The sequence below is a fragment of the Myripristis murdjan genome, chromosome 5, assembly GCF_902150065.1.
Source record: "Myripristis murdjan chromosome 5, fMyrMur1.1, whole genome shotgun sequence".
Taxonomy (NCBI): Eukaryota; Metazoa; Chordata; class Actinopteri; order Holocentriformes; family Holocentridae; genus Myripristis; species Myripristis murdjan.
In genome coordinates, this window is record NC_043984.1 from 27,157,019 (window position 1) to 27,179,011 (window position 21,993).

The 21,993-nt window shown below is 42.4% G+C and overlaps 3 protein-coding genes and 1 non-coding gene across 4 annotated transcripts; 3 read left to right on the plus strand and 1 right to left on the minus strand.

Moving 5' to 3' along the window:
• Positions 1 to 764: 764 nt before the first annotated feature.
• hmces (5-hydroxymethylcytosine binding, ES cell specific) lies at positions 765 to 3,851 on the minus strand. Its single transcript, XM_030051506.1, has 7 exons — positions 3,704 to 3,851; positions 3,340 to 3,555; positions 2,379 to 2,522; positions 2,052 to 2,267; positions 1,561 to 1,715; positions 1,279 to 1,471; positions 765 to 1,203 (listed from the first exon to the last, which is right to left on the minus strand). Exons 2-7 carry the CDS (start codon positions 3,526 to 3,528, stop codon positions 1,015 to 1,017), a joined length of 1,086 nt encoding a protein of 361 aa, XP_029907366.1. The 5' UTR covers positions 3,529 to 3,555; positions 3,704 to 3,851; the 3' UTR covers positions 765 to 1,014.
• A 2,958-nt stretch (positions 3,852 to 6,809) lies between these two features.
• LOC115359813 (tubulin monoglycylase TTLL3-like) lies at positions 6,810 to 12,232 on the plus strand. The gene is made up of 14 exons (XM_030052457.1): positions 6,810 to 6,879; positions 7,154 to 7,257; positions 7,738 to 7,924; positions 8,035 to 8,081; positions 8,197 to 8,325; positions 8,418 to 8,532; positions 8,692 to 8,775; positions 8,898 to 9,090; positions 9,203 to 9,351; positions 9,432 to 9,675; positions 9,990 to 10,249; positions 10,484 to 10,659; positions 10,777 to 10,986; positions 12,176 to 12,232. The coding sequence occupies exons 1-14, from the start codon at positions 6,810 to 6,812 to the stop codon at positions 12,230 to 12,232; spliced, it is 2,025 nt and encodes a 674-aa protein (XP_029908317.1).
• Positions 12,157 to 20,302, plus strand: uqcrc1 (ubiquinol-cytochrome c reductase core protein 1). The gene is made up of 13 exons (XM_030051801.1): positions 12,157 to 12,305; positions 14,037 to 14,177; positions 14,371 to 14,457; positions 14,991 to 15,120; positions 15,851 to 16,049; positions 16,246 to 16,325; positions 16,415 to 16,530; positions 17,162 to 17,305; positions 17,992 to 18,152; positions 18,265 to 18,350; positions 18,448 to 18,536; positions 19,636 to 19,711; positions 19,816 to 20,302. The coding sequence occupies exons 1-13, from the start codon at positions 12,243 to 12,245 to the stop codon at positions 19,878 to 19,880; spliced, it is 1,437 nt and encodes a 478-aa protein (XP_029907661.1). The 5' UTR covers positions 12,157 to 12,242; the 3' UTR covers positions 19,881 to 20,302.
• On the plus strand, positions 17,459 to 17,579 carry LOC115359987 (small nucleolar RNA SNORA26). The gene has a single exon (XR_003928300.1). It is a non-coding gene; the product is annotated as a small nucleolar RNA SNORA26 (small nucleolar RNA).
• Positions 20,303 to 21,993: the final 1,691 nt, after the last annotated feature.

A 21,993-nucleotide genomic window follows, 5' to 3' on the forward strand; every position in this document is an offset into this window, starting at 1 on the left:
CATCATCAAACAGGTGCTTTCACAAGTTTGATTTTTTTTTTTTTTTTTTTTTTTCACTTTGCTATCATCAAGGTTAAACTGAAGACCTGTTTGGACATCTCACTTTGGAGCCATGATACACACAACTCAAAGTCGAGGACAATGTGTTAATTCAAACTCTGCCCTTGATGTAAATGCTGTCTTTAACCAACTCCGGTTATTTGCTGTTTCTCTCTTAAGGGGCATCAAGTTTAGTCTGGAAATGAATTCTTAGCACAAAAATTTGACACAAATGAACCAAATCAAGACAGCATGCTATTCTACCTTATAGTTTCAGAGGGGACAGAGATTTTTCTCACATATAAATATCATTGTTCATAATAACTGAGTACTATTAGCTGGTACCTTTCTTTTTACTGTCAACTATTGCAAGACTTTGTATATTTGCAAACCTCTCAGTCATTTTGTGGGGAAGGCAAAAACTGTGTTGTCAATCTCCATATCTGTCTCTGCCAATTGCTTGTGTTGGCAAACAATTTATTAAGTGCTTGACATTTCTTTTAACCGATCAGATCTTTAACTGTCTGTTCGTATATTATGTTTAGAGTTTGAAATGCATCATAGAGGACAAGCTAGGATACATAACTTCAAAAAATGGAATAAAAAAAAAAAAGTCTGGGGAACTATTGGCATTCATCATTATTATATTATTAATATGATAAATGCATAGCATCTACATTGTTTGAAAATGTCTTTGCGTTTCAAGTAATAAGGGTAATAAAAAATCTTGAATAAAGCATATTGTGTTTATTTTTTTGGACATTTATTGACATCTGAATGAAAGTGTAAAACTGTCACTTTGCACCAGCACTAACCGTAAGTCTTTGTTAGTTTTATAAAATATTTAGCAATTAATAACAAACAACTAGGACATGCATGTCATCTCAAACTCAAATTAGCTAATAAGTCAAAATACAAAAGATAAGGCATAAATGTGATCTGAATAATGAAGATTTTTGGATGCAGTCCATGTCTTCATTTGGTCCGAGGTTTTTTACTGGCTCCATGAAGCCACTGCTGAAGAGGCCCTGCAGACTTGCGCGGAGTCTTGGCTTTGCTTTCCTCCTCTCCTGTAGTCTCACAGCTGCTCGGTTCCTTCCTCTTTGAAGGTGTGCTGCTCTTCAGCCAGCTCATCATCTTACTGCTGCCTTTGGGCTTCACGTCCTAGAGGTCAAAGGCCAGTGTTAAATGACTGATTTTCCAACCAAAATTAATTAAGCACCACATCAAATACAGTACCTTTTTGCTCTGAAGATCTAGTGGCTGCAGGCACTCCGGGGAGTTGTTGCGTGTGCTGTTGACAAGTGACGAGACGGGGTGAAAGGTCAAAATGTTCTTTGGCTGGAGCAGCTTCATGGCCTGTGAAGACTTCACCTCACCAAAATCGAGCCAACTTCTCACTTCTTCCTCTCCGTCCAGAATTGCTGGCATCCTAAAACGTAATAACCCGGTGAACTGAGACTTCATACAGAGACGAGTGAGGGAAAAAAGAGAGCATGTTTACCCATCAATGAATCCTACCTGTGATGGATGCCTTCCAGATTGGGGGAAGCATCCACAGTGATGATACTGTAGGAATAAAGGGGATCTCCACCATCTGGGGGAGTCCAGCAGTCAAACAGTCCCGCCATAGTCAGTAACTTCCAGCCAGTCCACTCTTTTGTCTCTCTGCCTTCCTAGCCATAATAAAACAAAAGAGAGGAAGAGGCTCATGCTAATGCAATGTTTACTCGAAATTGTTCAACTTCAAAATACAGGTGATTTATTAAGCATATTCCTCCGAGTCCCCACCATGGTACTAACATTACAACCACGCATTTGTATGCACTATAAATGATGAACACTACACAAAAGAAAACACCTGGTGACTGGACACAGTGCATACTTTGGTCTTGGCCCTGCTCTGAAACAGGAAATTTTCAGCTATGGCAATTTCCGGCTATGCTGCATTCTCTCTACATTTGGTTTTGATGAAAAATGGAAGGCCAGTGTTGACGGTGCCAAGCACTAACCTCATTCAGGTCAGGGGCAGCCTCCTCTGGAGTGCAGGATATCTCTACATTCTCCTTGTGGGGAAATGGAGTCGAGGGACCATCTGTCTTCCCCCCAGTGGATCCCAGAGTCTGAGGAAAGTAGATGAAGAAAGGCTGCTTGACTTTATCCTGTGTCCTCCACTCATAGAAGCCATCAGCCAGGACGACACAGCGCTGTCCTTTAAGCAGGGGCTCCTTAGGAGAGGAATAAAAAGTGATTATACACTCTCATCTGCGCTGAAAACACAGAGCGAGATATAAAACTAAGAACATCAAGCTACCCACCACACAATGCTGAGTACGCACCTTGTAGGATTTCTTTACCAGTAGACCGTCGCTGCGGCAGTTACTGGTGCTATACCGCATCTTGCTTGGGTCATTTTCCCCAAACCAGGCAGGTATCAGGCCCCAGCGCATAGTAGCCAGCACACACTTATCCACAGATGCACTCTGTCGACACACACAAAAATGACTGCGCTGCATAATCACAGCCACTCAAGCCCCTCTGCTGGGGGATGTGAGAGGATACACTGTCACTTTTTAAATACAACACACCTGCAGTGTTAACAGTTATGCAAAATCTACACCACCAGTCATGCCTAGCAAAAGTGATTTTCAAATCTCACATCACTGCGTTGGCTTCCTGTGTGTCGATTAATAGACTTTAAAATTGTACAACTTGTCTGCAAAGCACTAGCTGGTCTTGGGCCTAGATCCATCTCTGATTTACTGGTACCTTACGAGGCATCCAGACCCCTCAGGTCATCCGAGAGAATCAAAACCAAACATGGAGAAGTAGCTTTTCGTTACTATGCTTCTAACCTGTGGATTATGCTTCCTAAATACCTGAGGACTGCTGCAACCCTTGGCTCATTTAAATCGGGAATTCAAACATGGTTTGCTGCAGCTTACCAATAAAACACATACATTTTTATTGGTACTTTCTAATCACTTTCTAATCATACAGAAACTTTTTGCTCCTTCTTATCTCAACTTTTATTGTTTTTAAATTTCTCGTGCTTAGTTATTTCTTTTATTGTCTTTAAAGTTATCTGCTTTTGTTGATTTTAAACTTGTCTTGTTTTCTAGATGTTTCATGTATCTTAATGTATTTCTATGCCTCTGTGAAGCTTTGAATTGCTTTGTGTATGAAGGATGCTATACAGATAGACTTGCCTTCACTAGGTAATATGACATCAAATGAAGGGTCGTAGTCTAATGTCTTAACATGAAGCAGTCTGGTGGACACACACATAAGATGATTTACCTTGTCAAAATGCCTCTTTGACAGCAGGACGGGACTCATGGACTGGGGGTTCTTGTTGTAGGAGGGTCGATATTTATCCGCATCTCCATCCCTCCACCTGGGCTGTCGGAGCCGCCCTTTTCGGTCTCTGTAGCGGCAGGCTCGGCTCACCTCGTCGGGGGCCAGGGTGCACGCAGTTCTCCCACACATTTTAGAAAACTTGCGCTATTCGGTCACCTATAATAACAAGTTTAAGCCATGTTTTGAAACCCGACAGGTAATGGTTTCGCAGCCATGTTCGGTAGGTATGCTAGCTTAAATTAACTTATGCAAACGTCCTTCTTTGTTTATAACGCAACCGTTGATAAAGACGATGTTTTCTTACCTGTTCAGTGTCTTCGGCTCTGTTGTTTATTTGATTTATATTTTGCCACTGTTCACGTCTTCAGTGTGTATGCACGCCTACATATGTCTGTTATGTGTAATGCACAGGATGTGTCCGGACAAGAAGCTTTAAGAGACGGATCACGTGACACGGTGACGAAGCCTAGCGCGCCATTGTGTAACCAAAGATCATCTATTAAATAAAATCATTACTCGGCAGTGAAAACGATGATCTCCCTGTTTATGAAAAAAAAAAAAAAAACAGTTAAATGCGACTCATGCCCTTCCAGCGGCATTTTGCATGACACAAACATGGCAAAACTTTTATTTTGTCCCTGAATAGAGGGGTTCCGTATCGATCCAAACACAAATGGAGGTGTCTACACAGACGGACACGGAGACAGTGTTCATTTTGCTAACTCCGTAGAGTCCAGGCATCATCCTCTTACTTCATGTTCTCAGTTTTCATATCTCTGGAGACCCAGAGCCGCACCCACACTGCCCTCCTGCGCAGCACCTCAGTAATGAAATACAATCAGCAACGTCCAACGTCCATACCCAGCGTTAAAATATATTAGGACCGTACAGGGTTCGAGTTATCATCTGAGCTTTTACACACACTAAAAAAGTGTGTTCAGTTGTGTTTTCATACATTTATATGCATTTTTTAAATTGCAAGCCTAAATTTTATTATTATTATTATTTTTTTTTAGTTATTATCTGTATATATGATTGTAGGATACAAGGATACAAGGAGGTTTATTGGTCATTATACAACAGGTTGTATAATGAAATTAAAATGTGGTTCCCTCTTGATTGATTAATTGATTGTATAAAAAAATAAAATTATTAAAAATGGAGGAGTGCAGATGGTGCATTTAGTAGTCTCAGCCTGAGGGAAGAAACAGCTGTAATTGTAAGCATCAACTCTACTGTTTAATGTACACTTTTTGTTGTTTTTATTTCACGGTTGTTTTGGCAGTGTAAATGCCCTTGAATTGAATTAAACTGAACTGAATTGAATTGAATTGAATTGAACTGAAAGAGCGCGAGAGACAGACAGACGGTCAGACAGACAGACAGACAGACAGACAGACAGACAGTCAGACAGACAGGATTCACCCTATGCAGAGTCCTGGCCCATCGCAACAGACACGCCGTTGATTGGAAGTTGCCATGGCAACAAGTAAACAGGTGCTGACAGCCCTATGCTCCCGTCAAACCGCCACCGACGATACACCTGAGCACCTCGACAGGTGAGCTGAAGAAAAACAAAACTGTACCATTTATAGACTTTATTTATTTATTTTTTTTACTTAAAATACTGAACATTTAACGAATAGCTGAGAATGCTCTGTTGTGTTAGTTTAGCAGCTAGCTTGTCGGCCTGCTGGTTGAGAGCACACTTGTTGCTCACTTAGTAACGTAAACCAGAAACGGCTGGTTTAACTACAACTTCATATAGCATGATTGAGTTCATCCTTCATCAGCTGTTATTCAGAAATGACTGGCTAACAATTACTCAGAAAACAATTATTCAGAAAACCTGCCCCACCTTACAAAGCTGATATGAAAATGTCATGAGGGAAATACCAGGTTTTAGTTAAGGAACCGTTTTTGTTTTTGTTTGATTTTTTCTGACTGTCCAACATTTGTGTTGTTACGGTGGAAACATGTCCATCTATTGGGCACCTACTGAGCAGGTATCTGACTGACTGTGTGTAACACTGCCCTGCCTGGGTGTTTGTGAATTTTCTGGTCCACTGCACCTGCAGATATATTTTCATCCCTAGACCAATAGTCAGCAATGCATGAAACCACCATTTGTCCTATGTTTTGTGCACTGCATTTCAAAGTTTGTAATTAATTTCCTTTTATAATCAAGCAACATTGCGAAGTTGTCCTCATACACTTTTACTTTCTATCACTGTTGCCCAGATGAATACTTGTCAGGCAGCTGCCACTGCAACTGCCTGACTGAATAACACAACCAAGAAGAAGAGAGAGTTTGCCCCAAGGAAGCATGAGATAGTCAGCCAGCTGGAGCCACAGGCCACTGAAGGCTAATGTCAGTATGGAGGCCACCAGGGTCAGACAGTCTGTCCACCTGGGCCAGGAGGGAGAGCACGCTACTGATGGATGCCCCACAACATGCTCAGACAGTGGTGAGAGATACAGAGCAACCATTCAACACCATATCTGAAACTGTCATTCTCCTGTCTCCTGAATGAGAACGTGTTGCAATGCAAAAGTCTCACTTCCTTTTCTTGTGTTGCTGCTGTAACCACTGCTGCAACTGAGGGGCTCATTTCTTGCCACTGAAAGAGCATGATAGGTTATACTGCACTACTGATATGACTTACACCCCCAGAGGATTTGGCCTTTGTGAGTAGTGCTACAGATCAAGAATGTTGAATAAATCATGAGGTCACACTCAAAAACGCCAGGTGGCTGAATGTTCAGATTCACAGGCCACGCATTAAAGATTCATGGGCTTGTGCTGAAACTGTCAAGGCTTGATCTTCAGTTACGCTTTCTTTGGCTTTTTGATGACCACAGCATATTGATCTTTGTTTTATCTAAATGTTTATGGCACTTTGACATTTATCGTTTATTGATCAGACAGCAGTGAATTTTGTATGTGCTATATAACGTGTATTTTGCAAATGCTTAGTCTTTTGCAGAAACCCTAGCAATGCATTTGTGAATATTCTCCAAATTCAGCAAGCATTGAAAAGCTGTGATACACTGTGGCACCTTTTTCAGCAATGTCGTAGCGCAACAGCACTCAACATGATGTCTTGGCTTTTGTGCATTCATTACATTTAACTCATTATTGTATGGATTTCAAATGTACAGTTTATCCTGTGTCTCAACCCAGTTTCTGTTGATTACCATGTCATATTGTCCAGTGTAAAAGTTTGAACATGGCCTGGTGATACAGTCATCTCTCCCCCAAAGGATTCAAACATAGTCTTTCTAGGCTAGAAAGCTCTATGAAGTTCTGATTGAGCAGTGCGCTGTGGAATCGACTGGGAGAATTGAATGTCAACAAACCAAAATGCTAAGATGTATTCACATTGTCCATCGCAGTGACTATTACAGAGATGGGAGGTCCTCCTATGGATCAGGAGGTCGCAGCTGTCGGCCAGCGGAGCAACCAAGCCACAGAGAAAGGTATGCTAACACTTGCACACTTGCACTAATATTAACACCTTAAGCAGCACACAGTAATCCCCTGCCCTCTGTATATATAATCACTTGTATTTTTTTCTTGACTCCTGGTCCTGATCTGAATCCTCGTACCAGCATGAACTGTATGATTTCTGACGAATCTTACAAAGGCCACTGACAGTGTAGTTTTACCAATATATTTGTATTTACAAATGTGTGTGTGTGTGTGTGTGTGTGTGTGTGTATATGTGTGTGCATGTGTGTGCATTTGTGTCAGCTATACCTCCTGAGGGTAAAGTGCACCGCAGCTTTCTTAACCGGCCCACTCTTAACCCAGAGAGATTGAAGACCGCTAAGGCCATGGTGGACAAAGCTGTGAAGGTGAGGTCTTTAGCCTAATACCTCTGTCTCTGTCCATGTTATCTAAGGAATTAAAGACGATAGAAAGATGTGTGGCACCTCCTGATAAATACTGTCATCCTTTCTGTATTTAAACAGAGATTTTTTAATTTAACGTTTTTCACCTCAAAATTTTGTCACTAGGACTGATCTAAACACGAGCACTCATAGAAATTAATATAGTATTAAATTAAGAATTAAATTTAAAGACTTTGCAAAGTCCTTGTAATCTAAGTACTTTAAGGCTGAAAAAGGATTTTGGATTAAAAAAAAACAAATACTATCTTTCCTCTTGGTTGTGATGACTTATTAAAGGTACAAAAATCGTTTCCAACTCGAAGTCAAATTCTTTAAGAACATAACTGGGCACATCCAACATGTACATGTTCAAAAAATGTTGGATTGTCCCACAAAGTCATTTTCTGTGTTGTTTCCTCTGTCTCTTCCTCTCTGTCCTCTCAGATGCACAAGATTTTTTCTGTCCAGGGCCCCTACCCTGTAGTCAGGGCAGCACTGAGGGCCAGAGGCTGGGTTGAGCAACATGTGCCACATCCCAACAAGCGTGTACATCGGCGTCGCAGTGATGAGAATGGCGAAGGAGGCGACAATAATGATGCTGACGACAGTGATGATGAAGACCGTGAGCTGGGTGAAAGAGTGATTTTTAAACTCATGTTTCCGGGTATATCGCACATTAATATCTGATATGTTTAGCCTCTCCTTTCTATAACACCACTGAACTCTCCTCAGACAACCCAGATGGTGACGAAAAAGAGCACGATTTGGATGGACTGTATAACTTCATGGTAAAGTCCACCTCTGAGACTGTGGGTCTCTGCGTGCAGTGTGCTCGGTGTTGTATTGCTTCTTTGGTCCACAGCTTCAGCTTGTTCATTTGTTACCTTTTCTTTCACTCCTCAGTCCCGCCTGATACGTAATGAAATGGTTTACTTCTACTGGACAAATCGTAGAGAGACCGTTGAGACGCGCACCTTACAAAAAGAACAGATTTCCAACCATTTCGTAAAAGCGGGCAGCTTCACCACCAAGGTACGATTACACTGTTATAATTTCTGATGGCATAAAGTGTTTCTTCATTGGTCGCATCCACGATCTGTACCTCTTTTCAATCTGCCTCCCAGGTGGGTTTGTGTGTGAACCTGAGGAACCTGCACTGGTTCGATTCAGCTGACCCAGACACGTTTTTCCCACGCTGCTACAGGCTAGGAGCAGAGGATGAGAAGCATACTTTCATTGGTCAGGCATCACTTCATTGTCCATCATGTTGGACCATTTTTTGCATATCTTTTTTCTATTATTATCTTTTTTCTATTGCTTTCACTCATTTAGAAAACTTACAGTGTTAACATCTGATGCCGCATGTCTGTCATCCTGTCTATTTATCTAATTCTCTAGAGGACTACAGGAGGACGGCCTGCACCAGCCTTTTGCAATGCATTGTGGACAGGAGGAGTGTTAAGGGAGAGGGACACAGCAGTGGCAAGAATCAAGGTAATCAAAGTGAGACTTTCTGGTGTCAAACCAGCTCTTGATTAATGAACTGTTTACTTACTCACTACAGCTGGGTAGAAAGTGCTACCTTTTTATTTTTCTGCCCTTAGATCAGAGGAGACAACGCAAACAGCGAGATTTACCATTGGTGCCCTCCAAAATGATCGATATTGCACTGGAAGTGTGTCAGGAGTTCCTGGATAGTCTGGTGCACAGTGACATAGACATGAGCCTGGAGACAACACAAACACTAACGAAGGAGCAGTGGGCTGAATTTCTCAACAATTACTACCTCGTTGTTCAGTGAGTGCGCTGGGTGTATGTGTGTGTGAGCGAGAGAGCACTAATCAGTGTTTCACCATCAAGTCTAAAGAGTCACTACAGAGTCCCTCCTTCTCTTTCATGCCTCACTCAGCGATGGCGCAGCGATTGATGACAGTGTTTGTTTTGTGGACCGCTGCCAGGACATGCTGCAGAGGATGCGAGAAGTCAGTCCACAGCTGGACACAGATGGCATACACAACATGTGGATCATCAAACCTGGAGCCATGTCCAGGGGCAGAGGTGAGAAAGGTCGGACATCACCGTACAGTTCATGTAGCATCTGCCAAAGCCTCGACCAACGTGTCTCCAACGCTTTCTAGGTATTATGTGTGCCAAGCGTCTGGATGAGATCCTCAAGATGGTAGACAGTGACTCAGCCCTGATCAGGGACAGCAAGTGGGTGGTGCAGAAGTACCTGGAGCGCCCCCTGCTGGTCCATGGCACCAAGTTTGATGTGCGCCAGTGGTTCCTCGTCACTGACTGGAACCCACTTACTGTCTGGTTCTACAGGAAGTGCTACCTGCGCTTCTCCACGCAGCCTTACTCACTAAATATACTGGACAGGTAAGACTGTAAAATTAAGAAAGGGATGATGAAAAACAGAAAAGAGAGCAGAAAGGGGTGAGACCAGGCAAAGGGAAATGTGAGAGAAGAGCAAAGACATAGCATAGGTTACAGTGACATTTCATAAAATGTTAAAGATTCTGAAGGTTGGATTTGCTACAGTAATATTGTATATTCATGCCTGGCCTGAAAATAATCTGGCTCAATATAGTTATCTGTGTCTATTGATTAAAAACAAAAAATGTTCCGTACCCAATGTCCCATTTCCCCTCATTTATCTTAGTACTCGGTGTTTTCTTTCTCCATCCTACCAGCTCTGTGCACCTATGTAATAACTCCATCCAGAAGCATCTGCAGCCGTCTCAGCACCGGCACCAAGGCATCCCAGCAGACAACATGTGGTCGTGTGACCAGTTCAGGGCCTTTCTGTCCAGCCAGGGTCAGGCAGCTCAGTGGGAAACTGTAGTGGTCCCAGGGATGAAGAAGGCTGTGATCCACGCACTGCAGACTGCACAGGATCTGGTGGAATCACGCAAAAACGCCTTTGAGCTCTATGGAGCTGACTTCATATTAGGTAGGATGGGATAGCTTCTAATCCTTTGTGAATAACAGTAGAGTGAGCAAAGTCAGCACTCAGATTACTTTATTTCCGGGACACAAGAGCCATATTCTTCAAGTGTTATTCCTTGTTTCAGTAAGTGTCACATGGCAACTGAATGGAAATTGATACTACAGATAATATTCTTTCATGTACAATTTCTATGGAAAAAGGACATTTATCAGTAGTTAATCTATTTTGCTCATTTAGGCCATGACCTGCGTCCGTGGCTGATAGAGATCAATGCCAGTCCCACCATGGCTCCCTCTACGCCAGTGACAGCCCACCTCTGTGCCGCTGTGCAGGAGGACACATTACGAGTCGTCCTGGACTGGAGATCGAACCGGAGCGCAAACACAGGATATTTTCAGCTCATATATAAGCAGGTAAAGAGGAGATTATAGTTTACACCAGCCTGTTGTCAGCATGATATAATGTACAGCCCTAATTTTGTTGTTGTTTCTGTTTTATTAATTAATTCTCTCTTTTTTTCTGGTCCCTAGGCAGCAGTAAAGGTGCCACAGTATGTTGGAGTAAACCTGCGTGTTGATGGCTCTCAAATCAAACGCCCACGTTCACTTCATCCTTCAAGAACCGCTAACCCCCCTGCTGCTCGGCATCCCCACCCGTCAACAAAACACTGTGCTATCAAGGAGAAGCAGTCTGTAGGTGAAAACACCAAGCCTCCACCAAAGAAGTGGGCCAAAAAGGCTGTAAGTCAGCCAAGCCTACCCAGCAGTGATGCTCAGCCCCCTTGTTTTCTCCCTCCTGAGCAGCCTGTGCCTATCCCTACTGAAATTTTCAGGTTTCAGGTGTCCAACAGCATAAAGGACTCCCTCCACGTACCTGTTAATGCCCAGTCCCGCTCCATGTTTTGCTGGAGGAAAAAACCCCAGGTATTGAACCTGTGGTCAAAGACATACCATGCCCCATGTTTGTCTTTGGAGGCTGGAGGTCTAAACGAACCAGACAAGGACCCACTGACCCTGGAGCCCACTGCAGGAATCCTCCACCCGAGGTCCAGGCTAAAAAAAAGCTCCCAACACCAGGCCTGTCATCAGTCTCACTGATCAAGCCATTCACATGCTCACAAGTTTTTACACTCATTTGTTGGACTACCTCATCATAAAGTCAGCACTGATAACAAGATGTTTTTCTTTTTCTAATTTCTGTTTAATAAATACTTTAACAAAACGATCAGTTATGTTTTTATGATTTTTTTCTTAATTGTATTTTTAAGATCAGGAACTTACTATGCACATGAGGGCAGCATGAGTGGGCAGCGATGACGCCAGGGTGTGGTGGCGTCGCAGCTGACCGTCGCTCATTCATGCGACGTTCAAGTGCTGCGAGTTGAGACTGACTGCTTCCACAAAAGCTACAAACTATTTATATGTAGTAAAAAAAAAAAAAAAAAGTTGCTTGATTTTAACTTATGTTTTATTTTATAAAAACAATGATCAGCAGTGAGGATTGTTGATTTTACTGACGTGACGCACAATTCAAATCAAATTAATCAACACTCAAACACTGCACTTCTGTTGCAAACCTGAATTTATTAAATTAAATTTGATTAAATTCTAGGCCACAATCGCAATGACATCATGAAACAAATGTTCATTTATAGTGGATGCTATTGATGGTATAACTCAAGCCATGAAAGCAACTTCAGGCAAAATAATGAAGAAAAAATTCCGGAACGGAATGAACAAATTTTTAAGGTCTCAAAAGTTCGCTTTTCACTTTTACCACAATAAATCTTGGAGAAAGCGTCCTTAAACATCACAGCAATCTCGGCGTCTCTTGCCATCGGAAAAGGCCAACTTGTCTCATAATCTGCCAGAGTGGTCGTTGTTGGGCCATTCACGTATACTTATCGCACAACTTACTTTTTTCCGGCAGTCCTTCAAAGCAGCATCTCACGAGAACCCCCGCGCGACTCGCGTTCCTCCCTTCTAGACTTGTACTAATGGCGGCGTCCGTGTGCCGAGTCGGGAGTACCGTGGGTCGAACCCTCGCCAAAACCCGCAGCGTAAGTTATCGTAACCATGTAAACCTTTTAACCTAAAATGTCCCGGGGAGATAAACCCACCTGTTCCTGTTTTAGCTGAAGACTGACAGCGTGTATCGAAGAAGGGTCTTTTGCTAACCCGTTAGCCGCTAGCTGTGGCTAAGCCGACCGGTGTAACAGTGCGGATAGGAAGTGGTTTGCTCGCGTTAGCTGGCTAGCTAACAACGAATGCAAGGTCAACTGTCAATGAAGACCTGATTATTGTCACAGTCGCACGATATATATCATCCTGTTTACACGCATGATATCCAAAACAGTGTGTTGCTGTCTTCACCGCCTCTGTCGTTGTCAAGGTCATCCACGGTATCGTTTCTCAGCTGTACCCGGTTGCCCTCTCATAACGGAGCTAATCCACTTAGCAACGCTAGCTGGGTGACTTTGTGTCCGGACGTGATCGTTTTTCTCCCAGGATGGCGATATAATGACCTAACTGACTTAAATTCATTTTTCCACTGTCCTTCCCCAATCTTAGACATCAACAATACAAACATAACCCTAATCTCCATCCTAAAGTCGTGACCTGATTGACTTACATTCATTCTCTACAGCCGTCTCCTGCTCATGTTCTACTTCTACTCTTACTCATTATGTATTCTGTTTAAAATATTTATCTGAGTTTCATATTTTTTTTGGATGTGTGCTTGCTGTCTGGCTTTAATTGTCATTAATTAATCGTGTTGATCAGGAGTAGCGCCCCTAATTTCCTAGTATTTGTATAATGGCAGTAAAGGCTTTCTATTCTGTTCTGTTATTCTGTTCTCTTAGCCATAACTAGTTTATGCCTAACCCTAACCTTAATGCCACGGCGAATCATAAATGTTTAATTACATGCAAGGACACGGCTGTTTTAAGTCGACCTTTGAAATGTTTTGTCTAGATGTAGTGATAAAACTAACGTAGATGTCAGTACACTCAAACTTTTGATAAACATCTTATTAGCCCTACTCCAGCATAAACTTCCAGCATAGGTGGACAACTGTTCCAGTTTGTGTTATAGCTCAAAGACATAACCCCCATCATCTAAATCTGAATTGACATTTTGTAAACTTACCCTTAGGAGTCAAGTCCAAGGCAGCAATATGATAATCGTTAAGTCAGAAATGCAAGATCAGGATGGCCACAAAATTTAATCAAATGTTCAGTGGCCCCAAGTATATGTTCAACAAGTTTCATTGAAATATCTTCACAAGTATTTTATGAAATGGTTTTAACAGACTATAACATAACTTTCTTGAAAGAAACAATAAGGAAGCTCCACATGGCAGCCACTTTGTGTTTTTTTTATAGTGCTATGTTGAACCTCAATATTCTGAGCCATTGTGGCTTTTTATTTTCACTAATAGTTGAAATGCCTGCCACTGTGTCATCCTCAAAATCACATTTAACCTGTCAGTTTAGTTATTTTTTGTTTTGTTTTGTTTCTTTTTTAGCAGTACTGATAAGGATGAGGATGGTTGCATCAATATCATTTGCTAGAGCCTATTATGTGCAAAGCCATTTGAGCTCATTTAATTAAATTCTGAGAGGAAAAACTGAAAATATTTAGTTTGCACCTTTATTTTGTTGGACAATGGCAAAATGACATGCTTAGGTGGTTTGTCCAAGAATTTAATCTGCATAGAAAAATCTGTTATTCTAGGAAAGTTAATTTTGAAATGACTCTTGTGGTCTCTCTGTCACTGCCTCCTCCAGCCCATCTTGCTGTCTCTGAGGCGTGGACAGGCCTCGGTCAGCTATGCTCAGAGCCTGTTGGGAGCCCCTGAGACCCGCCTTACTGCTCTGGACAATGGCTTGAGGGTTGCCTCCGAGGAGACTGGACATGGCACATGCACTGTAAGAATATAATATTACGCGATTCCCTTTAAAATGTTGTCTTCACATAGGATAGTTGATTCTGTCGGGCCTAATGAATGAAAAACTGTTGTGACTGTCAGAGTTTCACTTTAACTGAGTGGTGAGTGATGGACATTAGTTTGAAATTAATATGTTGCTTTGTCTCTTCTGTCTTGTCTTCTCTTTGTCTTAGGTTGGGCTCTGGATCAGTGCTGGTAGTCGCTATGAGAGCGAGAAAAATAATGGAGCAGGCTTCTTCTTGGAGCATATGGCTTTCAAGGTATATACTCTCTCTCACCATCAGGCTTCCTGAATTAGGTCTAGTCTTTATTGTTCCACAGGAAATGTGTATTCACAGCCTGTACAGACACAGAAACATAAAAACAACCATACTGCAACACACAGATCTACATACAGACAACCTTCAACCCTCCCAGTGTCCCAACACATACACATGTATCACACACAGAAAGATAAACCTGGGTCCGTACTGGGTCAATAAGGCAGTTTGTTTAGTGCTGCTCTGGCAGAAGGCACAAAACTTCTGCCAAAGCAAGCTCTTCTTCATTTCAGAGTCCTGTATCTACGGCCTGAGGGCAGTAGTGTAAAGTGTGGGTTGAGGGGATGATCGGAGTCGGTCACTATTGTGAGTGCAAGGCGTGTGATGGCTCTGTCATTCATGTCTGAGATACTGGGCTTGGGGGAGTGGATGATTTGAGGCAGCACGTGTGATCCTGTTAAGTTCAAGTGAAGGGAGCTCAGCAAGCTTTGTACCCTCTCTCTTCCTCTAATCCATCACTCCACCCTCCCCAGGGCACCAAAAAACACCCCCAGACAGCCCTGGAGCAGCAGGTGGAGTCCATGGGTGCTCACCTGAGTGCCTATACCTCCAGAGAGCACACTGCTTACTACATGAAGACCCTGTCCAAAGATCTACCTAAAGGTGAGATAACTGGTCACCCACTGCAGCCATGTTTCTTACTTAAAATGACAGTATCTGTGAGAGTAGTTTTTTATGATTGATGAACAGCAGTTTAAGGAGTAATACTTGTCAATTTAATTTATGGTTTTGTGCGATTTATTCTTTCAGTGTAGCTCCAAGTTGAAAATACTGGAATTTGTAGTTGTTTGGTAGATTGTGTGATTCCTGTGGCTGGTGGAATGTCATGAAATGGCCTTCCTCAAAAAGGTGATATAGGTCTGTAATTCTGGTAGGAACACGGTTAATTGCCACTGTGGCTTTGTGCTTTGTTTTGAGGAGTGGGAATGTGGAGATGTGTCCATTGCTTGGCATGGATACTGTTGTTGAAATGTACTCCAGGGATTTTGATCTATGTAGTGAAATATGATCTGATGGCCAATTGTAACAAAACAGAGGAGGTTTCTCTGGCAATTTTTTTCTACTTGAAGAGTAACAGTAATGTATTGGATTGAGTTGTCTTTTGTCATGTGTATTAAACTGAAGGGCCTCTGAGTGTTTGAGAGTTGTCATCGTTTGAAATTGGTTTGGTCAGCATCTATCAACAGCTCAGCTTCATCAACTTCAAACAATCTGAAGTCTGTCTCTACAGATAATATTAAAAACAAATTTTAAGTTCTCTGTTGTCACATTTTCAGACTACACACATCCCTTCTTGGTTGAGAATAATCTGTCTCCCTCTGCGTTTCCCCAGCTGTGGAGCTGCTGTCGGAGGTGGTGCAAAGCAGCTCTCTGAGTGAGGCCGACATTGAGCAGCAAAGGGGTGTGGTACTGCGTGAGCTGGAGGAAGTCGAGGGCAACCTGCAGGATGTTTGTCTGGACCTTCTGCATGCCACAGCCTTCCAGGGCACCCCGCTGGGACACAGCGTCCTTGGACCATCCAGCAATGCCAGGTAGGAGAGAATTCTGAGACGTTCAATCATTCAACCATTCCTTACACCCTCAAACAACTCAGAATTGTACATAATACTAAGAAATCACTTCTTATTTTGCATCTCTTGCATTTTCCATTTATTATAAGGAATTTCTGTTTAAATCCCGTCACCATTACCACTGTGATGACGGTAAACTTTTGTTTGATGCTGGTAGGAGTCTCACTCGTCAGGATCTGATGGATTACATCAACAGCCACTACAAGGCTCCTCGCATTGTGCTGGCTGCTGCTGGAGGTAGGTGCATTGAAGGTATTCTATACTGTTTTAGTGGTCTGTGGATATATGCTGTGTCTATATTGAGCGTCTTTTGTTTGTTGTGTCAGGTGTGAACCACGAGGAGCTGGTTGGATTGGCCAAGACTCACTTCAGCGGAGTTTCTTTTGAGTATGAGGGTGATGCCGTCCCTGTGTTGTCCCCCTGCCGTTTCACAGGCAGTGAGGTGAGGCATGTTTGGTGTGTTTGCAGTACTGTGTTTTAATGGAAGTAGGAGTAGTAGTGCTTTTGTGGGTTTCAGTGAAGACTTTAAGTGTTCTGTGGTCTAAATGCGGTCTCAGAAGATTTTCCGTTTTCTGCTCAAAGTAAATGGCTTGGTAAAGTTCAAAGATACTTCATGCAAGCTGTTGGCAGCTGAAAAAAACATTGGAATTTTTCTTCAAATACCCTTAATGATCAAATCCTACCTACATATTAAGACAGACTGGTTGCAATTCTATTATTGACAGTAATATCTAGCCTTTCAGCTTTTCCACATTTTAACTTCACTGATAAAAGATTTTCAATTAACATTACTATTATTTACACACATTATCTACACATAAGGAGAGGAAATCCAACACAAGCAGCCTTCCTTTGAAGTAGAATGGATCTGTAACAGAATAATGCAACTGTAACAGACTCTCATTCAAAATTTACGAACTCCCATTGCAGAGTAAAGCATCCAGCACATTAGGTGTGATTCTGGGCTGGGATTGAGCATGCAGCGTCGATAGGGATATATCATTTTCACTCTCTCTGTAACCAGATCGTTGACATGTCATTGTGTCGCTCTGTTCCTGTTCTGCTGTTCTCAGATCCGTATGCGTGATGACGGTCTGCCTCTGGCGCACATTGCCATTGCTGTGGAGGGCGCCAGTGCTGCCAGTCCAGACATTGTGCCTCTCATGGTGGCCAACTCTATCATCGGCAGCTATGATATCACCTATGGCGGTGGAAAGGTCAGCAAAATGGAATAACAACTTTCGACTGGCATTGTGTGTCTCCTTTTTCTTTTTTCTTTTTTCAGCATAGGAGATAGAAGACATGGATAACTAAAATGGATTCACCGTATTGGCACAACATTATGCCACCTGTTCTACCCCCTTTAAGCTTTGCCCACTCGAGGCTGTATGTGTTTTGAGTGGTCATTATGGAGGGGTATATAATGATTCTCTCTGAAAACCTGGGTCAGGGGCCTCATCCCTGCCTCTGGACCTGTCGGGAGGAACAAGACCTGATATACACATGTAGCTACTGAAAAATACTGTTTGGGTAAAGTAGTCTTGGGGCTTTGTAAATCCTCCATCTCTAAATTTCTAGATGTTTTATGGTTTGAGTATATGTAAGAGCCACATCAGGGGGGTTTGCCACTAAGAAGAATACAACGAACACAGAAAATAATTTTAACAAATGCGCAATAGTATAGCAGATATTTTTGTATTAAACACTAGAGCTGAACTGCTTTCTCCTCTTCCAGGCAAGTTTAAACAACTACTAAAAATATTTGTACATGTAACCTGATGCAGGTGTGATATAATTACACATTTTATTGTGAATCAGAATTGCAGGAACAGTTTAAGGAAATGTTATCTTAAACGTTTGAAAGGATGCCACTTATATTTTTGCCTGTGTGGCATCCTTGCAGCATTTGAGCAGTCGTCTGGCCCGCCTGGCGGTGGAGGAGAACCTGTGCCACAGCTTCCAGGCCTTCCACTCCTCCTACAGCGACACCGGCCTGCTGGGCATTTACTTTGTGACCGACAAGCACCATATCGACGACATGATGCACTGGTCCCAGAACGCCTGGTCAGGAGAAACACAAACACTCTGATTGCACTGATTGCTCTGTCATGCATCTTTAATCTATATTAGTGTTTTTATTTAACTGTGACCCTGATGTCCTGCCTCTTTGTTCCAGGATGAACCTGTGCACCACAGTGACAGAGAGTGATGTAGCCAGAGGCAAGAACGCTCTCAAGGCCAGCCTGGTGGGACAGCTTAATGGTACTTGGTGGATTTGTCATGCATTCACACACACACACACACACATACAGTCTCCCGTGAGTCACAAGCCAACACAGCTATTTCTATGTCTTTTTAGGAACAACGCCAATTTGTGACGACATCGGCAGACACATCCTGAACTACGGCCGTCGTATTCCTCTAGCAGAGTGGGATGCACGGATCGATGTGAGTTGACAGTCTGGAGCTCTCATCTGAACCCTTCCAGCCAAATCAAGTTACACCAGGGATCTGGAATTGTGTACAATGGAAGTTTTCTCTCCAACCAAAGTTTACACCAGTCGATTTCACTGATGAATACTTTCAATCACAGAGGAGGAGCTCACCAATCAGTGAAATCATCTGGTGTAGTGATTGATTGGAGTGTAGACCCGCACACTCCTGGGAAGCACACCAGACAATCAGGGGGAAAATTCTCATCAGAGGCTTTGTTGAGGCCGATTGTCGACAGTTTCTTATTGCAGTGTCGGGGGGGTTGTTAAAGATTCAGTATTCACTTCAGCTTGCAGACCACTCTGAGTTGCTCTGATAACATCAGACAAGTTTGGCACTTACAACCAAACACCTGCATGAACAAAATCAAATACTTGTGAAATACTTGTGATATTGTGACGATTTTGTAGGGACAACTGCTTGCGATTTTATGTATTTACACACAAGAGACTTATGAGAAATGATCATATCCATGGTAAAGTGGATATGATGACAAGGCAGGTAGAGCAGATAGATAGATAGATAGATGAATGAGTAATAGCACAGCTAGAACAATCTAATAACTTTAGGAAATTGCATCCCTTTACTGCCTTAAAAACCAGAGACAGCACTTATGCCATGCCACAGTATCCAAAATCCCAGATGACATGTACTTTTCTTTGACAATATCAATATATCGCCTAGACCTAAGAGTTGTGACAGGCTGTAGCCAATGAGAGCCAAGTTTACAGTGAGATGAGGCGTGCAGCTTCCTTGTCATGGTTGGTGTCACATTGGATTGAACGTGTTCCTGCGAGATTAGAGGCCTTACTGTTAATAATGTGTCAAATACTTAAACCTTGCTTGCTAGTCTAACACTAGTGTGCTTACAAATGAGACACACACAAAAAAAAATCAGTGAAATAAGTGTGATGTAGCACCGTCTTGTAATCAGTCAGGATGTGAAGTCTCATATTGTGGCCCCAGCATCAGATTTACATACTTGCATACATGAAGGAAGCGCACATAACTCTGGAGTTTGTGCTCATTCTCTCCTTCCCTTCTCTCCTCTCAGGCTGTCACCCCCAGGATGGTACGTGACGTCTGCTCCAAATACATCTACGATAAGTGTCCCGCTGTGGCCGGTGTCGGTGAGTTCTGCTGTGGTTCCCGTCCTGTCGTAACAACAAGTTGATCAGTGACCCCACGTTGCACGTCCTCACTCTAACCTGTCCCTCCTGCCTCTCTCCTCCAGGCCCCGTCGAGCAGCTACCCGACTACAACAGAATGCGCAGTGCCATGTACTGGCTGAGGTTCTAGGGTATCCATCATTGTGTTGCTCCATGTGTGTTCCGCGTTCGCTCCTCATCTTCCTCCTCAAGCCCGCCCCTCCCTCCCTCTCACCGCCCACTAATCACCGTTAGTTAGTTATGAGGGGGGGGCAGTCAGTCTGCACGTTCTGAATGTTGAGTTTCGCTGTAATTAGCAATGATTATCAATGATTACCTCTTGGAGTGTGTTACACAGGCACCTGTTATTGCCCGGTACTGACTTCTAGGTGGGAGAGGGGGGGCGGCTTTTGAATATTAAACAGTCCATCTACACTTAAATCAGGACACATCAATGCAACCACTCTGTGGAGCAGAAGTATATTTATAAATCGCTGTAACATTTTGTTTCTGTCCTCTATTGTACATAACAGAAGCTCTCATTCTGACAAAAATAAAAAACTGTAAAACATCTGTCAAGTGTGTTTGTCTCATGGGTATGTAGTATGTAGAACATTGCAATTTGAAACTGTTGTATTACATTATTGCTTGAAAATGTGCAATACAAATTATGCATAGGACTGATGTGAGTATATTTACATTGCAAGGATACTGTATAATTCATATTCAGAATGTAATTTGTGTGTCATACATGATACAGTGTTCACTTTTTCAATGTAATATCACACCATCCTATGGTTTGCATTGTTTATTTGTCCATTTTGAGAAAGCATTATGAAAAACGGTAATCTACAAGGAATTTTCTTATGTACTACACCAAAATGACAAAAAAATTTCCATGGCCAGTTGCTTGATGTTGACCTTTATCCTGAAAGTGAAGTGTTGGTTATGCATTTTGCTGAGTTTGAAGTTGACACATGGTGGCACAAATAAAGTCATACTTGACTCTGAGAATATGCAAAACCCCATGCCAAGAAAAAGTGACTGCTAATGTCACTGTACTCGATTGCTGAAATCGACCTCACTCGCCCCTCTGACTACACTGCGTCACTTGTAGAATAAAAATAATTTCCACTGCTGCTTTTGCCAGAGCTAAAAATTGTCAAACATTTTCACAATATCTAGTACCTTCTGTGGCAAATGAGGACATTACTGAAGCACAGTGTATAAACCTGCATTTTATATTCTCTCAATAGGATCCTATCCTTTTTGTCTTATCTTAGTGTTTTGAAGTGTATTTACATTTAGTCAATAATTAATCACTGAAGTAATGTTTGTTGGCAAGTGCAGGTATTTGTATTTTAGCACAGTAATGTGCTACTCATCAATTTTCACTTCTATTACAGCCTATACTTGCTTGTTATTACAATTTACTACATTTTTTAATTGTATGTGTATTATAATTTTCCTTTTAGAATCCTGTTTCTTTTTGGACCAGGACCAAGTCAGTGCTTACTGACCACAGTAATCAGACAGGATTAGATTACTGGTCTCTGAAACATTTTGCTCAGCATATTTTACAGTAGCTGTTCTCAAGCTGGGGTCCTTGAGGGGGTTGGACAAGGTCCCCAGAACAATGGGGGGAATATTTAATTTAACTAAACTAAATTTTATCAGATGGGATCCCTGTCACTACATCTTATCAAATGGGGGTCCACAGCCTGATCAGTTTTGGGCGTCTTTGACACCAAAAAGATTGAGAACCGCTGCTGTCTTACAGTATGAGTGATTTCCAAAATCTGCACCACAGCCTTGTATATAAACCAGAACCTGTTGTATGTACATTTTAATCATATGATATGTGACATCATCTCACATGCCTATGCTGTCCTGCGTCATGCTGTATGTGACAGTTGTGCCACTTGAAAAGCCCCTCTGTTTCAGGCTGATCCTCCAGCAGAGACTCAGAGTGAACAGTGAGTGCCCTCTCCACCCCTCCACTGTTTTCCTACACATATGGAGGGTGCTGATCTAAGGCTGGATGACGTTTGTTTGACCTGCAGTTGTGTTCTTATCTGTGGGTCATTGAGACTCTCCTGATCCTTTGGGCCCTGAGGGCCAAGCTATCTGATTCAGGCTATAGCTACAAGTAATATAATTATCATTAGTCAGATGAAGATAACTCTTTGATGGCCTGGACTGGAGGGCTCGGGAAACGAGGTAGACCTTGTCTTGTTCTTTCTTCCTCCTGGGGTTGACAGCCT

Bases quoted from the DNA above. Each gene is read 5' to 3' on its own strand.
- hmces (XM_030051506.1), bottom strand. From the start codon at position 3,528: ATGTGTGGGAGAACTGCGTGCACCCTGGCCCCCGACGAGGTGAGCCGA. The intron at 2,268-2,378 runs GTGCGTACTCAG...TCCTCTCCTAAG, and splicing joins TGGTAAAGAAATCCTACAAG to GAGCCCCTGCTTAAAGGACA. The intron at 1,204-1,278 runs GTACTGTATTTG...TTTGACCTCTAG, and splicing joins TAGATCTTCAGAGCAAAAAG to GACGTGAAGCCCAAAGGCAG.
- LOC115359813 (XM_030052457.1), top strand. From the start codon at position 6,810: ATGGGAGGTCCTCCTATGGATCAGGAGGTCGCAGCTGTCGGCCAGCGG. The intron at 6,880-7,153 runs GTATGCTAACAC...CATTTGTGTCAG, and splicing joins CAACCAAGCCACAGAGAAAG to CTATACCTCCTGAGGGTAAA. The intron at 9,352-9,431 runs GTGAGAAAGGTC...AACGCTTTCTAG, and splicing joins AGCCATGTCCAGGGGCAGAG to GTATTATGTGTGCCAAGCGT.
- uqcrc1 (XM_030051801.1), top strand. From the start codon at position 12,243: ATGGCGGCGTCCGTGTGCCGAGTCGGGAGTACCGTGGGTCGAACCCTC. The intron at 12,306-14,036 runs GTAAGTTATCGT...TGCCTCCTCCAG, and splicing joins CCCTCGCCAAAACCCGCAGC to CCCATCTTGCTGTCTCTGAG. The intron at 14,178-14,370 runs GTAAGAATATAA...TCTTTGTCTTAG, and splicing joins CTGGACATGGCACATGCACT to GTTGGGCTCTGGATCAGTGC.